A 14,337-nucleotide genomic window follows, 5' to 3' on the forward strand; every position below is an offset into this window, starting at 1 on the left:
AAAAAGTAGCTGAAGATTGGTAGCTGTCAGAGTTGTACTCTGGCATATTTTGTTGCGGCCTCATCGTTTGTGTTATCTCTGATCCAGGATGCCCATATTTGTGTGACCTTGTCCTTTTTGAGTGGTGCAACGTACCACTCCTATAGGTAGCTCTGGTCCATAGCTCGAATGCGTTGCATTTAGAGCTATGTTACTCTCAACTTCCGGGGCTCGCATGAATGCAGACCAGCCACTCGTCTTTAGCGTAAATAAAAATAACGTTTTTGCTACTCACCAAAACAAAGGTGGGTTGTGTCATTAGAAAGCCTACTTTCCTTAGTGGGAGCACTCTGAGCCCCCCACCACACGTATAAACCGCACTTTTTGGCCAAAAGGGGATTTTGTTTCCACCGGGAAAAAAATACTTTTAGTTACTCCACTGCGCCTTCTACCGATATTGCCCAGAGAATTGCCTCATAGAATCCCTTTCTGGCCAAAAAGTACCTTTTATACGTGTGGTGGGGGGCTCAGAGTGCTTCCACTAAGGAAAGTAGGCTTTCTAATGACACACCCCGCCTTTGTTTTGATGAGTAGCAAAACCGTTCTTTTTATTTATGCTAAAGACGAGAGGCTGGTCTGCATTCATGCGAGCCCCGGAAGTCGAGAGTAACATACACACATATTAACTGTATATGATTTCGGGTGGGACAGTACAGTACAGTACTACAGTACAGTACAGTACAGTAGAGGGACCCCCTGGGGACCCCCACACGGTAACTCTGTCATTTCTCAACCGTTTCGGACGCGGGGCGGCTCGCCGGAACTGGGCACCACCCTGTGCGCGTTCCTGTGGGTCTGGAAGTTCCGGAGTCCCCCCGGGGACCCCCACACAGAGTTGCACCACTCACTTCACACAGGTGTGATTTTTCTTTTAAGATGAGATTTCATTGCACACATTTAGAATCTGGGCATGTCATAATAGGGGAAAATCTGCAAAATACCAGATCTACAAACTGCAGAACACGTGAAAGGGTTTGATAGAAATAAGATCCACTGTGTAGCATTTGTTGAGGAGCACTCTTAACGAATCCTATCCATTGTGTGACTGCCCTCAGTGCTGACTCTCCACCTACAGTAGCTTCCTCCCCCATACCATCTCTCCTCCGCTTTGCGGCTACTTACTCCACCCGACCTCTGACCTCCGCTCTCAATAGGGGACGGTAATTAAGGGCTGGCTTCTCCCGCCAACTCTCAGCACGATTAAATATTTCATCACCTCCCATTTTCACTCTAAACGGGAGCGCTCTGAGGAATCGGGCCACACCCAAGCAGACCAGCTCAAGAGGGGCTCGCTAATGACACGGGGAGCACTTTATGATAAACTATAGGGTTAAAGATCACATGCTGTACAGCCAAGAGGGATGTTTAATCACCCGACGCCGTCTGCTGGGAACAATTGATCATTTCTTGGTGTTTTGGAACACGGCGATTACGGTGCCGCTGAATTTTCTGCTGAGATCCGCGTGACGTTTCAGTAACGAGGGCCCTCCGGCGTGGGCGGTGTGCCAGCGAGGCCAGGGAACGCAGGATGCTTGAGGCGGACTTGTGTAACTTAATTAACTATATTTATATACACTGCATATTCTATTTCCAGATAACCTTTTCATGCGGCTCCCGACAAACCCAGAATTTATTGCGGATTAGCTTTAACCAAAGGTCAGATTACCATTAGTCAACAACATACAGTACACTACATCTTCGCGCTCGGGTCGGTTCACGCGGCCCCCCAGCTCATGTCAAGCGTGTGATCCGAACTGCACGTTAATGATGTTTTTTTTAGACATGGTTTGTCATGCAAGTAGATATATTTTTATTTTGGTGATGCTTCCACGTATGAATGAATGAACCGCTTTTATAGTTCTGAGAAAAGTAATGAAAAGGCTATAGCCTTAAGCTCTACAAAGGTCATAATAAGCTATGACTGTAGACAGATTATCCCTTACTGTACGTACAGTATAAGGAAAATCATTTTAATAATTTAATGAGTGCAATATCTTAATTACCCAACCTTATCTAGAGTTTTTCTATTTTGTTTTTAATGCAAACCTCATGTGGCGTCACTTAAACCTTATTTCACTCTAGTTCTTAGAGCTTTACATTGGCTACCTGTCTGTCCAAAAAACTGATTTCAAAATACTACTGCTGTTTATAAATAATATAAAGGTTTAGGTCCAAAATACATTTCTGAACTTCAGGTCTCAGGTCATCTGGGACAGGTCTGTTTTCTGTCCCCAGAATCAGAACTAAAGAGAAACAAAGTTCAGTTTTTAAGAACCACATATCTCATTCTGGAACAAACTCCCAATAAACTGCAGGTCTGCAACAACTCGGTTCTTTTACATCAAAGCTAAATCCTTTTCTACTTGCAGCTGCCTTTTATTGAGATTTATTGATTTTTAAATTCTTCTGCCCAGTAAGTTTAAGCCCTTGTGTTTTCTGTTTTATTTTTTACTTATTTTTATTGCATTCACATAATGTGTTTCTTTTGCTCTGTGTCTTGATATCTCAATGCTTAGAGTTTTATGCAATGCCTTGTTTTGAAACCTGCTATACAAAATAACCTAGCTTGCTTATACCTTGTTGACTGGTGTCCCCCAGATGTCAATACTAGGCGGCCCCATCCATTTTTCCCTTTTACACCGAACCCAAATATCTTTGTGCAAATGTGCTAACCGCCATTTTCGCCAAATGTTTGTCCCAGCATAGGGGTTCCTAGGGTTCCTATGGTTTTAATGGGCGCAAGTGTGAGTCTCGAATCGGGGTCTGGTATTTTCTCCATGGCACCTGTAAACAGCCTCTTTGTCAGTCAGTGACTCAATAGATTTAACAGGTGGATGTGAGGCGCATACTAACGTGGCTATCTATAAGACTGCCAGTCTCCCGCCTCCTCCAGCTAAGTGGCCCACATGGAGACAATGTCATCTCTGTGAGAGGCATAGAGGGGCTGCAGTTTTGATCTAGCTAAACACCAGGCTGGGATGGAGAGGAAATAGAAAGAGACGTTGACCTTTTGAGTTGTTGAATAATGAAACGGCAAATAAAGTCGTGGGCCCTGTCCTGTGTCAATGCAAATTTTTCTCAAAATGCACTTGGGAAAAAGCCAGAGATGTTGGAAGGTTCTGCCTTTGCCTTTACCTCAGTTTTGCCTTCCATGGAAAATAAATATATATCTTTGGATGGCCCCTTTGTACAAATGATCTTAATACTGATATGTTTTCCCCAAACAATTCAAAGCCACATACCAAACCACATAATTTTAGATCCTCCATGAACCAAATATTGTATTAACCTTTAAGTAAACTAGTAACGTAAGAGTTTTTATTTTAGATCCACTAGCAACTGCAAAACTAATAGAATGACGACATCAGTCTATTTGTATGTACCGTACAGCATGTACAAGTTAGGGCTGCATGATTATGACTAAAATGACTATTCTTGCTTGTGTGTATTAGTCACAAATTATAGATGATGATGATGATGGATTATTATTTGTGGAAAAAGAATGGTCTAACATGTAATGGCCTCTGTTAGGTGCTACAACTGCTGAATGAGGTGGTTACATTTATTTAGATTCATTTTGCAGACAAGACCAAATCAGAAAGACAATGTGCCACAGCTCATCTACAGTATGCACCCCTCTAGGCTGCTTTGTTATCTTCGTAATACTGTACTATAGAAAGTAGAATGTTCTGGCACTTAGTAGTAGTACTAGTATCGGCCAAGAATGCAGCAGTCTATCTTCATTTCAATGCGCTACACCCCTGGGAGATGGATTGGTGAGCACGTTTCTGAATGGCCTGAATGTGTCATGTACTGTCTCCATTATGTCCTGTCTATACTGTCCTTTTTTCAAGTGAATGTAAATGTTTAATGCATTCAACTGATGGAAGGTCTTGCGTTTTCCAGTGCCTACCAGGTGGTGGTCGAGGAGGAGCGTCCTCGCAGGGCGAGAGGCACAGCGGAGATCTTGCGCTGCTACCCGGTGCCCATCCACTTCCAGAACGCCACACTCCTCAACTCCCAGTACTACTTCACGGCCCAGTTCCCCGCCACGGGCATCCACTCCCCGCAGCCCTTCACCGTCGGGGACAACAAGAGCTACAGCGGCTACTGGAACGCTCCTCTGTTGCCTCAGAAGAGCTACAGTGTCTACTACCAGGCTGTCAGCACAGCCAACGGGGTGCGTTGTTTAACCAACCGTTTATTTATACAGGTCGTCACTCGAGTCGTCCCTGGCAATAGTGTCTTACAATGCAGATATTAATGGGAAGATTTGACCATTTCAACCTGTACGCCCGATAATGTGAATCATTGTTTCACAGGAGAAATAGGGTACAGAGAAATACACAGAAGACTTATTATAAAAGGGGTGGTCCTTTAACTCCTATAGCGCCATTGCCGAAGATTATTGTCAATTGAAGCCTAATTTTGATACTGACGTTTAACGCCATTGCCGAAGATTAATGGCAATTGCGCTTTTATAGTGCATTCGATCGATCGAGCCATAATGCTACTTACGTTAGCCGGTTAGCTAGCTTTGTTGTTAGCACAGCACTGGATCGCCCATCTTAGATCGTCGTCGCCATAATAATCCATTCTATCCGTTTCTTTCAATCGCCTGTATCTGCTATTCCTTGTCCCAGATGGCATTTTGGTCAAAACAGCGTTTCTTTGACGGCACAGAGCCGGCGATGTGGAGCTCTCCAGTGCACCGGCATAGATCGATCATGTAAACAAGGCCTGTCTCGGCTCCGTCGAGCGTCCTAGGATAAGCTACTTCCGCTAGACTTGAACTGTGGCTTTTCAAAATAAGAGCTCAAATTTAAAAAATGCTGGCGTGAATTAGATCCTAATTTTTCAATAAATGCTAGCGGAGTAAGAGTTAATTAGGTTGTGATACAGTTCCTCTGTGGTTAAATGGCATTCCTGCATACATATACTGTAAATATATAATAATCTATATACTATATAGATACTCTATGTATGGTATATAGATCACCACATATATAGATCATCACATTTGCCATTGTTTGAGGGTATCAAACAATGGTATAGTACAGTACAGTACAGTACAGTACAGTACAGTACAGTACAGTACAGTACAGTACAGTACAGTACAGTACAGTACAGTACAGTACAGTACAGTACAGTACAGTACAGTACACCTGAAAAGCATGTTGTGCTGACCAACAAAGGACTGTGAGAGAATACTCACTTTTTTAGAAAACAAGTATGTACCTTACTTGATAGCAAGCACTCAGTCCACAACAAACAATGCTAAATGTTAGGTTGAGCTTTAGACTCAAGTGGACAGAAACATGGCTGTACTCTGCATGGTGGGGTGTGTCACGATAAAAATCCTCAGTAGTATTATATCGTTGTTGTCGGGCAGAAACCTCTTATTCTAACCTAATATTCTAACTTTTTGTGTTTTTTTCCGTAAATGAATGTCCTAATTGAACATAATACAGTGTCACACAAAAGTATGAAAAACAGCAGTTTAAAAGCTCGAAACGAGGCACGAAGTGTTTTGAGCTTGTACTACTTTTACTATTTTTGTATTTGAATCCTGAAAAGTAACAATTTTGGACATATGCGGTTTCCACCCGACAGAGACGATATCCATTTGTAACTCTGTAAGGGTCCATTTGCACCCTCTCAGAGTGAAATTGTGGACTGTGACATGCGCTCCACCTCCCATTATCCAAGCCTGCTTTCCCTGTCTCTTCTAATAGAGCACCAGCAGCACCAGGTGCCAAGACGCTGCCTTGATCAGTGGGATTTTAAGGGACACTTTACCCACCATGACACGGTTCAGTATTGTATGCAGGAGGGGCGGCCATGGCTGAGTGGGTAGAGAGGCTGCCTGTTTGACCCTCGGCACGCCCAGTCCAAGTGGAAGTGTCCCTGAGCAAGACCCGTAACTGCTCTCTCTCTCTCTCCACTGTGCACTCATCTGAGCCATCTGAGCAGCCTTCTGCTGGGTTCATGCAGAATAGTAATTTCCCCTTCCCTGAGGACCAGCAAAAAACTCCCTGGCCCCATCAGATCCAAATTGTCTTGGTGAAAGAATTGGGTATTTTAAAAAAAAAAGTAAAAAGAAAAAGAAAAAAAAAGAGATATGTTCAAACTAAGCTAAGAAAGGTGTTATAGGGTGGTATAGTTTCTGTGGTATTGTTTTCGGTGGTCAGGGTAGTCCATGGACCATGGGTCAGCACCGGCAGTCAATAACAGCGAGCCAGACGATTGTTCAGCATATCGACAGCATTGCCAAGTGGCAGGTGGGCCCTTCTTTGAGCATCGCCCACACGTCTTCAACCAAGGGCATGCAGGGGCATGCACAGGCAGTGGCTGAATAGCATTAAAGAAGAGTTTGCCCTCGAGACGGAAAGGTGCGCCCTGTCTGAGACCTTCCGGGGCGTGGGGGGCCGGAGCGATTGTGGGTCTTCCTCGAGCAAACGGAATGAGAGAACAGAGAGTTTCTTTGTCGACTGTATAAAACTCAATCTCAATGATACGCAGACACCGCCGTCATTGGTTTTAGCACGTCCAGGACGGTTTTGATTCATGGCAGTCCAATGCACTCTCACTCATTAAGCAGTCATCGCAATGGAAGGTACGGTGCCTCATCCAAATGAGAATCACTTTAGACGTCAAGGTACGATGAATGTACAGGACTTTTCATCCAAGGTGTTATTCGTGAAGGAACACACCGACACTCATTCAAGTACGTACTGTACTGACACAGTACAGTATGTACCGATCATTGTAAGTATATTTGTACACTCTCTGAGTTACAGACCCATAAGGGCCCCTTTGATTCCTCATGTAACCTTGGAAACCCCTCAAGGACCGACGAGGTTCTGGCTTTGAGAACCATTGCAATAAACAACACACCATGTTTAATTTTCTTTCACTAATGGGTGACATTAGCACTTGGTGAAGGCAAGAACCTTCCATAATACCCAATGTATTTTATTTTATAACATAGCTGGCACTTCAATGAAATGTCTCATATGGATTCCCATAATGTCTTTACTGGGAAAAAAATTCCATCTGACAGCTTCAAAGCAAGGATACTGTGAAAAGCTATGATTGCACTGACCATGTGATAGCGCCAAGACTCTCTCTGTTGTTCTCATTGTGTTTCTTGTGGCCTTCAGAAACTCTATCTCCAGACAATGCTCAGCTTTGCGCACCTCTGATTGGATACGAGTTGAGATCAAGCACGAGGACACGACTCTCTGCTCTTTCATGTTGTGTGGTGCCCATCACCTCTTAACCCCTCTCCCCCGTCTAGTACAGCACCATTGTTGATAGCCATAGTTGTGTCCACATATATGGTTTCAACAGTCCGTTGCTAGGAGAAAACCTCTGGTCAGCTGTTTATTATACCATTAGGAGTATGCTGAATGCTCAATTCAAATTGAAAACGACCACAGCTGGTAATAATGCATGATAAAGAAAGCGTGTGGACGTGTAGGATGGCCAAGGCGGCTATAAAGCTATTCACCTCTGGTGGTGTATGTACAGTAGTTTCCCCATGGAAACCGCCACAAATCGAATACGCACAAAGGTTTACATTCGGGGGAGCAGTGTCATTGTTTGCAGTTTGGAAACGTCCAAACTTTGTCCAAGGTTGTTCTCAGACCTGGAACTTTTACTCAACTGAACCAATTCTGAAGCAGGCTTCACACAATGTGTCAGTTTGAGGACCAACCATGGCTGTGTTGCTGTCACAGGGCTCTAGTTTCCTACAAACGGTGGCTGGGCACTTCCAGCCACTGGCTGGCTGCAGAGACAAACCATGGTTGGCAGTCAAATCAGCAACAACAGCCCGGCGCCGCTAATCTGCACTGTGGTGGAGTCTCGCACCTAACAGGGTCTGGTGTCACAGTAGTTGAGCTTCGACCGATGACAAGACAGGGGTGGGTGGGGGGATGCAGGTGGGACTGGGAAGCACACTGGACTGAGGAAAAAGTTTTCTTTTTGTTGAAAATACATCATTTTTGTTGAACACTTTCGACGTGCCGGAAGGGTTGTGCAAGAAAAAATCTTGCACAACTTTTGTTTTAAGTCTTAGAAATGCATTGTTGAGGTTTGGTTTTCTGAGCTTGAATGCCCCCCAAGCGGCAATTTGGTTTGCAACAGCAGTAAAAAAAAAAAACCAATACAAATAAATCAATACAATATAGACATACACCCAAGTACACAGTTAGAGTTAGTGCCAATATCACTGTTGGTTGTAGTTGAAGTAACAAGGAAGAAAGATACCTGGCCCCCCACCATATGTCACATCCAGCTGAGCAGACCATAGTGAATATTAAAAGATTGTTCCCAAGTATTTTGTTGTGCTGCGATCCAGTCACTCTGTACTGTCTGTAGTGGCGGTGGCAGGATTAAGAGCCTTAGAGGTGGTTTGTGTGTTTCTGGCTGTTGTGGGTGTTAAAAATGCTAAAAGTAAAAAGTTGTATTTGTCACATAGAGTTATACTTTCCACAGCTTGCAGTGAAACAGCATCCGATTCACATTACAGTGACAATGTGCAATAGATAAGGATAAAACAAAAGGCAGTGCAGTACAGTGTACAATTATACACTGTACAATGTAAGATACGATATGATAAGATACAACTAGAGTGCACACATATACCAATGCAAAGAGCGGTGCCATGGGCACAGCCATAGCTGAGCTGTGCCCTTAAGCGCAGCTTGACGAAATGTCAAGATACTATACAAACATGGAAGAACAAAGTATCTAAAAAATACATTGAGTATCAGAGTATCAGAGAATAAAACAAGTATACTGCAATGTTGAGGTAATGACAATGTGAGATAATAATACTGTACAATGCATGTGTGGGCACGGGTATTTGTAAGTCGGTTCTTGTCCAGTCGTACTGTATGTGGCTGCGTGCTTGTGTGTGCGTGTGTGCATGTGCAAGCGTGATATTAATCCCTGACCACCCTCTTTTCATCCCTCTCCATCCTCCTGTGTCCCTCCCTCCCTCCCTCCCTCCCTCCCTATCTGTTCCTACAGGAGACCAAGATCGACTGTGTTCGAGTCGCCACCAAAGGTAGGAGCAGACGGCTTACAGGATTAAGTGTGGTCCAGCGAGGACATTCTGGCCCAACACCACTTAAATCAATGCAGCTGTAGATCTTCCTAACACCCACCCTGCACCTGGGTTCTGAGAACTAACACCATTAACATGCTGTAAATGATTGGGCACTCGTACAAACACACACCCACTCTCACGTCAGCGAAGCCATCATTAAGCTTATCAGCCTTCCTGAATTATGATTTTCAAAACTGATGTGTGCGTAATGCGAGTAAATTGCACATACTGTATACTGCACACCCTGTATGTATTTAATTCAAGCAAACAGCTATATCAAAATGACTTCAATCAATTAATCAATCAAGGACCGTTGTTGTTTTTTTGTGCTCAATTCGGAGACAGATTGTGCGTGTGGCGAGGCCGGTGGGCACTTAGTTATGTCGCCGTTATACCCCCTGCTCCAGACATTAAGGGTGAAGCTGCCTAAGCACTATTGATCGCTGAGTGGGATTGATAAGACCAGAGGGAGCCCTAGTCACACTCCGTTCTGCACCGTGGGAGGGCCCCTGTCACATGCCTCGGCAATCTGCTCCACCACGGAGTCACATGCAGCTCCGCTATGGATTTCCTGTGGAGGCCAGATATCTCCATCTGCATGGCTCAATAAGCCTGCAATCAAAATAGGCGAAGAATTTAAAAGTAGAACAGCAAGGCTTATGAGTAATTTATCACCCCGGTTGATTCCCCATACTGTGCTTGTTAATGTGCAGCACCACGCGTTAGCCTAGCTTGCACGGACACGAACCACACGTGAGCAACTGTTGATCTTTTTAACCGCATAAACCCTATAGCGTCATTATTCTGGTCATAATAGGCAACTAAGTAAATAAGACAAACAATACGCGGAAATACTTGCAGATCTGCTTTATTCATCAAAGATATTTTGTGTAGAGGGAAAAGCATATAGTTTTTTTTTACTCTACAAAGTTAACAAAACTAGATGAAATTCTGTCCAATAACTCTGTTTTTTTGCTTCAGTGTCGCATGATGACGGGAAATGTTTGTGTGGCTGTTTTCAGCTTCAGTGTGGCCTTTGTCTCTCTTTCTGTCTCTGTCTCTCTCTCTCTTTGTCTCTCTCCCTCTGTCTCTCTCTTCTCTGCATGCCATCCTGGATACACTGACTATACTCAGCTGCCATACTCGTGACGCAGCTCACAACCCCCTATCTTCGCATCGCCCCAGCGGCTGGTGACAACCAACTAACAGGTCAGACCCTTAGCTTTCTGCACAGTCTCTCCCTCTTATCGCTTCCCCCCCTGCCCATCCCAATTATTGTCTCTCCAACCAGGTATACTCCACACTCAACACCTATATAATAGGCTCACAAGGGCTACACAACATTGTTCCCCAAGGGGAAGAAAGAAAAGCAATGGGTTTGTGGGTGCATGTTGGTTTCTTTTGTTTGTTTGTTTGTTTGTTGGTTGCGTGTGCATAAAATGTGTGTTATTAAGTTAATATGGACTGTAGACATTGTCTCAGACTGTTTGATGCCTCCTATCGCCATACATGAAAGACCTGTTTGAGGCGCTATTGTCAGTTGATGTGTCAAAGTTGCAGATTTGTGACAAGAGTTAACCCCCCCCCCCCTCTCTTTTCATGAATATTTCTCATTATTTCTCGCCGATGAATGCTGTGCGCCACTGCAGTCGTGACAGGAGTGAAAACACAGCAGATGTTTTTTTACTTACTTAAAGTACAGTGTATCGGGAGAGTCTACTCTACGCCGAGCAAGCAGCATCTCTGCACACTACCCAGTCACTTTTAAAATGCTGTACAGTTGTTTAGAAGAATTATTCTCCCACCCTTTCAAACCCCCCCTTCCATTCAAGCCAGAGAGGGAAAACAACATTCCACTGGTAGTGGGAAAACATACAGGACTCTTGCAACTCAAACAGGGATTATTCTTGCAACCCCCCCGTGTTCCCGTGAGATTAGACCGCCAAACGGCATCCCATATGCCGACGGAATCAGTCCTTGTCTGTCCAACGGCTGATTGTTAATATGTCAACCTGTCTGAAATTCTCCGACGTCCCACACCTCTCTCTCCCTCTCTCTCTCCGCCTTAAACACTCATAACCAAATAGAAGGCCTGGCTGCTGATAGAACAATATGTCAACAACCGTTTCCTGGGCGGATGTTCATTCTTTGATATAGGGAAGGGAAAATGGCACCGGTGAGGAGGAGGACGAGGGGAGAAGACCAGGTCTAACAGATTTGTGCGACATAACAATTTGTCATTCTAAATTTACCCCCCCGGTGACAGGGAATAATGGTGTTGTTCAGGTGGACGGTTGAGATTCCGGCAACGTTCTCCCCCCCCCCCCCCCCCCCCACCCCAAGGTGTCTGCCCCTCCCTCTGCTGAGTGCGCCCCCTTATCTCACACACAGAGAGGAGAGGCTCTAACCCAAGCAGCATTTCTCCTGCTTTCTAATGTCTGTCTCTCTCTGCCTCTCTCTCTCACTCTCTCTCTCTCTCTCTCTCTCTCTCTCTCTCTCTCTCTCTCTCTCTCTCTCTCTCTGTTTTTCTTTGCATCCTTGTTTCATTCCTCTTTTTTTGTCTTTCTCTCCCTTAGTCTCTCTCTCTCTCTCTCTCTCTCTCTCTCTCTCACTCTCTCTCTCTCTCTCTCTCTTTCGTTCTCCTTCTTTCACGCTATCTCTTCCCGAGCTGATATTTAATGTTTTGCTTATTTCGGGCCGTTTTATCTCCTAGAGAGTATTATCTTTCCCCCCCGTTTTCTAGCCAACATTTTCTACAAACCAACAGCCATTCGACCCAGACGTGATTAACCAAGGGTAAAGATGCCGTGGACTTATCTCTCCCGACAGAACAGCACCATTCTGCATGCCGCTGATGTCCACTAAGGCTGTGGGCTGAAGGTGGCGAGTTGGGGAACAATAGGGGAAAATAAATGCCCTAATTGCTCTAAGCCACTATCGCTGTATTGATATTTATGGTCTTCAAAAATACCAATGTATTGATAATCACCTCCAGACGTCCCCCAAGTGTCGGTAGAATCCATTGAAGTACATATTGAATGGAACCGAAATGCACGCTGCGTGATTAATTGTGACTTCAGTGCATATTGAACAATAACATACAGTTATTAACTTTGCGTCATGGCGGATAGTGTTGTGGAGTCACAAAGCGGTTAGAGAGGCTGCCTCGTGACACAGAGGTCACCTGCTCAATCCCTGTTCCCTGAATCGATGTGTCCTCCTGTCAAAGTGCCCTCGGGCAAGGCAGGCTGAATCCCTTGAGTATTTATCTCACTCTGGAAGTAAAGAAATGGATGTTAATTTATCCATTTGGTAACACCTCATCTGCACACTGTGCACAGGCAAATAGCGAGCGAACGACATTATTCTGACGGCGATATTGTGTGAAAAACTGCCCTGATATGGAGAGTCGGCCGTTGCATTGCGACGTAGCCTGAACCAATCAAATGATCTAGGCCCAGGGTATAGTCAAGACAGTTTTTCATTGTGTGAAAAACTGCCCTGATATGGAGAGTCGGCCGTTGCATTGCGACGTAGCCTGAACCAATCAAATGATCTAGGCCCAGGGTATAGTCAAGACAATCCACTGCCACTAAATATGCCCTTTTGTAACCAATGGTGTGTCGCGAAACCTCACTCAAATAGACTCTGTGAGCGAATATAGGAGTGGTGGACGACGTCGCTGCATGGCGCGTTGTCGCTTGTGGTACGCCAGGACAGTGTCATTGAAAAACATGCATTCTAAATGGGATTTCATCATTCGCTCGCTCGCATCGCTGGCAGTGCGGATGGGGTGTAAAAAGCAAAGCAAAGTAAGCAAAGTTCTTTGTTTACCCAGGGTGAATGGACTAAGCTCGAGATGCTTGTTTACAGCCAGACCCTGCTCATAGAACATTTCATGGTAGGGGTTCAATGCCTTGCTCAAGGGCACTTCAGCAGTGGTAATTTTAACGTGCCGGTCCGGGGATTCGAACTGCCGACCTTCCGATAACAAGACCGCTCCGCAAACCGTTCGGCCACCGCTGTGTAACTCTGAGAGTATTCAAATGGAACCAATTTGGTTCCATTTGTATAGTCTCAGAGTTAACTATATTTATTAAGCATGTAATGTGTTGTGTGTCTCTGTTTGTCTCTGCATGTAATGTTTTGTGTGTCTCTGTTTGCTGTGCTCCTCGGGTAGGAGCTGCCACGCACAAGCCCGACGCGGTGGAGCCAGAGAAACAGACGGACCACACGGTGAAGATCGCCGGGGTCATCGCCGGCATCCTCCTCTTCGTCATCATATTCCTAGGAGTGGTGCTCCTGATGAAGAAGAGGTAAGACAAAATGATAACACTGTGATTCTGCAGGCTTGTGTGGAAGGGAAGGGGTTTATGTCATTGCAAGCTTTCATAGAGATAGTTTTATTTATTTATTTTATTTTATTTTGTATTTTCCCTTTTGTCTACAGTATTTCTCCCCCCAAACTGCCTGCATTGTCAGCGTCATAGTAAATAATTAATTAGATTATGTTGAAGCGCTCCATTAAGGCTGTTTACAGCCATGAGATAACAGTGTGTGCCATGAAAAATTAATCCCGTTCCACGGCGCCCTCAAACAAAACACACTGCGCTTCAATGGCATCCGAATGGGAATAGGATGGTTATTTTTTTCTTTAGGCCTGTGGTTCAGGTGGTGGGTGGGGGGGAGGTGAGCAGGGAGGAGATAAGACAGAAAATATGATGAAAGGGCTCAGAGGGAGAAAGGATGACCGCATAGCTGGAGGCTAAGTTTACATTAGCCCCCAGACCCATCCCGGAGAACAGCCGCCTCACTCCACTATCCTCCCAGAAGCCATCGGCGGGAGCTAAAGCTCGGCAAACACCGGACCCCCTCCCGTCCGCGCGCAACCAAAGGCTGAAATTACACAATGTCAGTTTCTCCGTGTTTACCCAAGATTAGTTTGGTGTACACTATAGCTTGCTTCATGCAATATCTCAATTGAGAGGGGGAATGTGAACGGGAAAATGCCTCGACAACACTTTCCAATAAAACTTTTATTAGCTTCACACCTTTTTCTTTGCCGTACATTTCTATTCCTCTCCTGACGTTAGATTGCCTGTGTTGCACTGGAGAGTTAAGGTCAGATTACAGTAGTAGAAGGAAATGGAGCTGAGTGGGATGGTGTAGTTGCCTGGTAA

General features: G+C 44.8%; 1 protein-coding gene across 12 annotated transcripts in view; it reads left to right on the forward strand.

The window, feature by feature from the left end:
- Positions 1–14,337, forward strand: part of LOC306912365 (receptor-type tyrosine-protein phosphatase mu) — a 236,320-nt gene that overhangs the window by 137,165 nt on the left and 84,818 nt on the right. For 9 of the 12 annotated variants that reach the window (XM_079488525.1, XM_079488531.1, XM_079488529.1 and 6 more), the window contains 4 exons: positions 3,946–4,219; positions 9,079–9,115; positions 10,292–10,366; positions 13,338–13,473. In XM_079488525.1, coding sequence (XP_079344651.1) covers positions 3,946–4,219; positions 9,079–9,115; positions 10,292–10,366; positions 13,338–13,473 — 522 coding nt within the window. The remainder of the gene's footprint in view (positions 1–3,945; positions 4,220–9,078; positions 9,116–10,291; positions 10,367–13,337; positions 13,474–14,337) is intronic. The other 3 variants (XM_079488535.1, XM_079488536.1, XM_079488527.1) reach the window with 1 other exon arrangement.

Source organism: Electrona antarctica, assembly GCF_951216825.1.
Source record: "Electrona antarctica genome assembly, chromosome: 19".
Taxonomy (NCBI): Eukaryota; Metazoa; Chordata; class Actinopteri; order Myctophiformes; family Myctophidae; genus Electrona; species Electrona antarctica.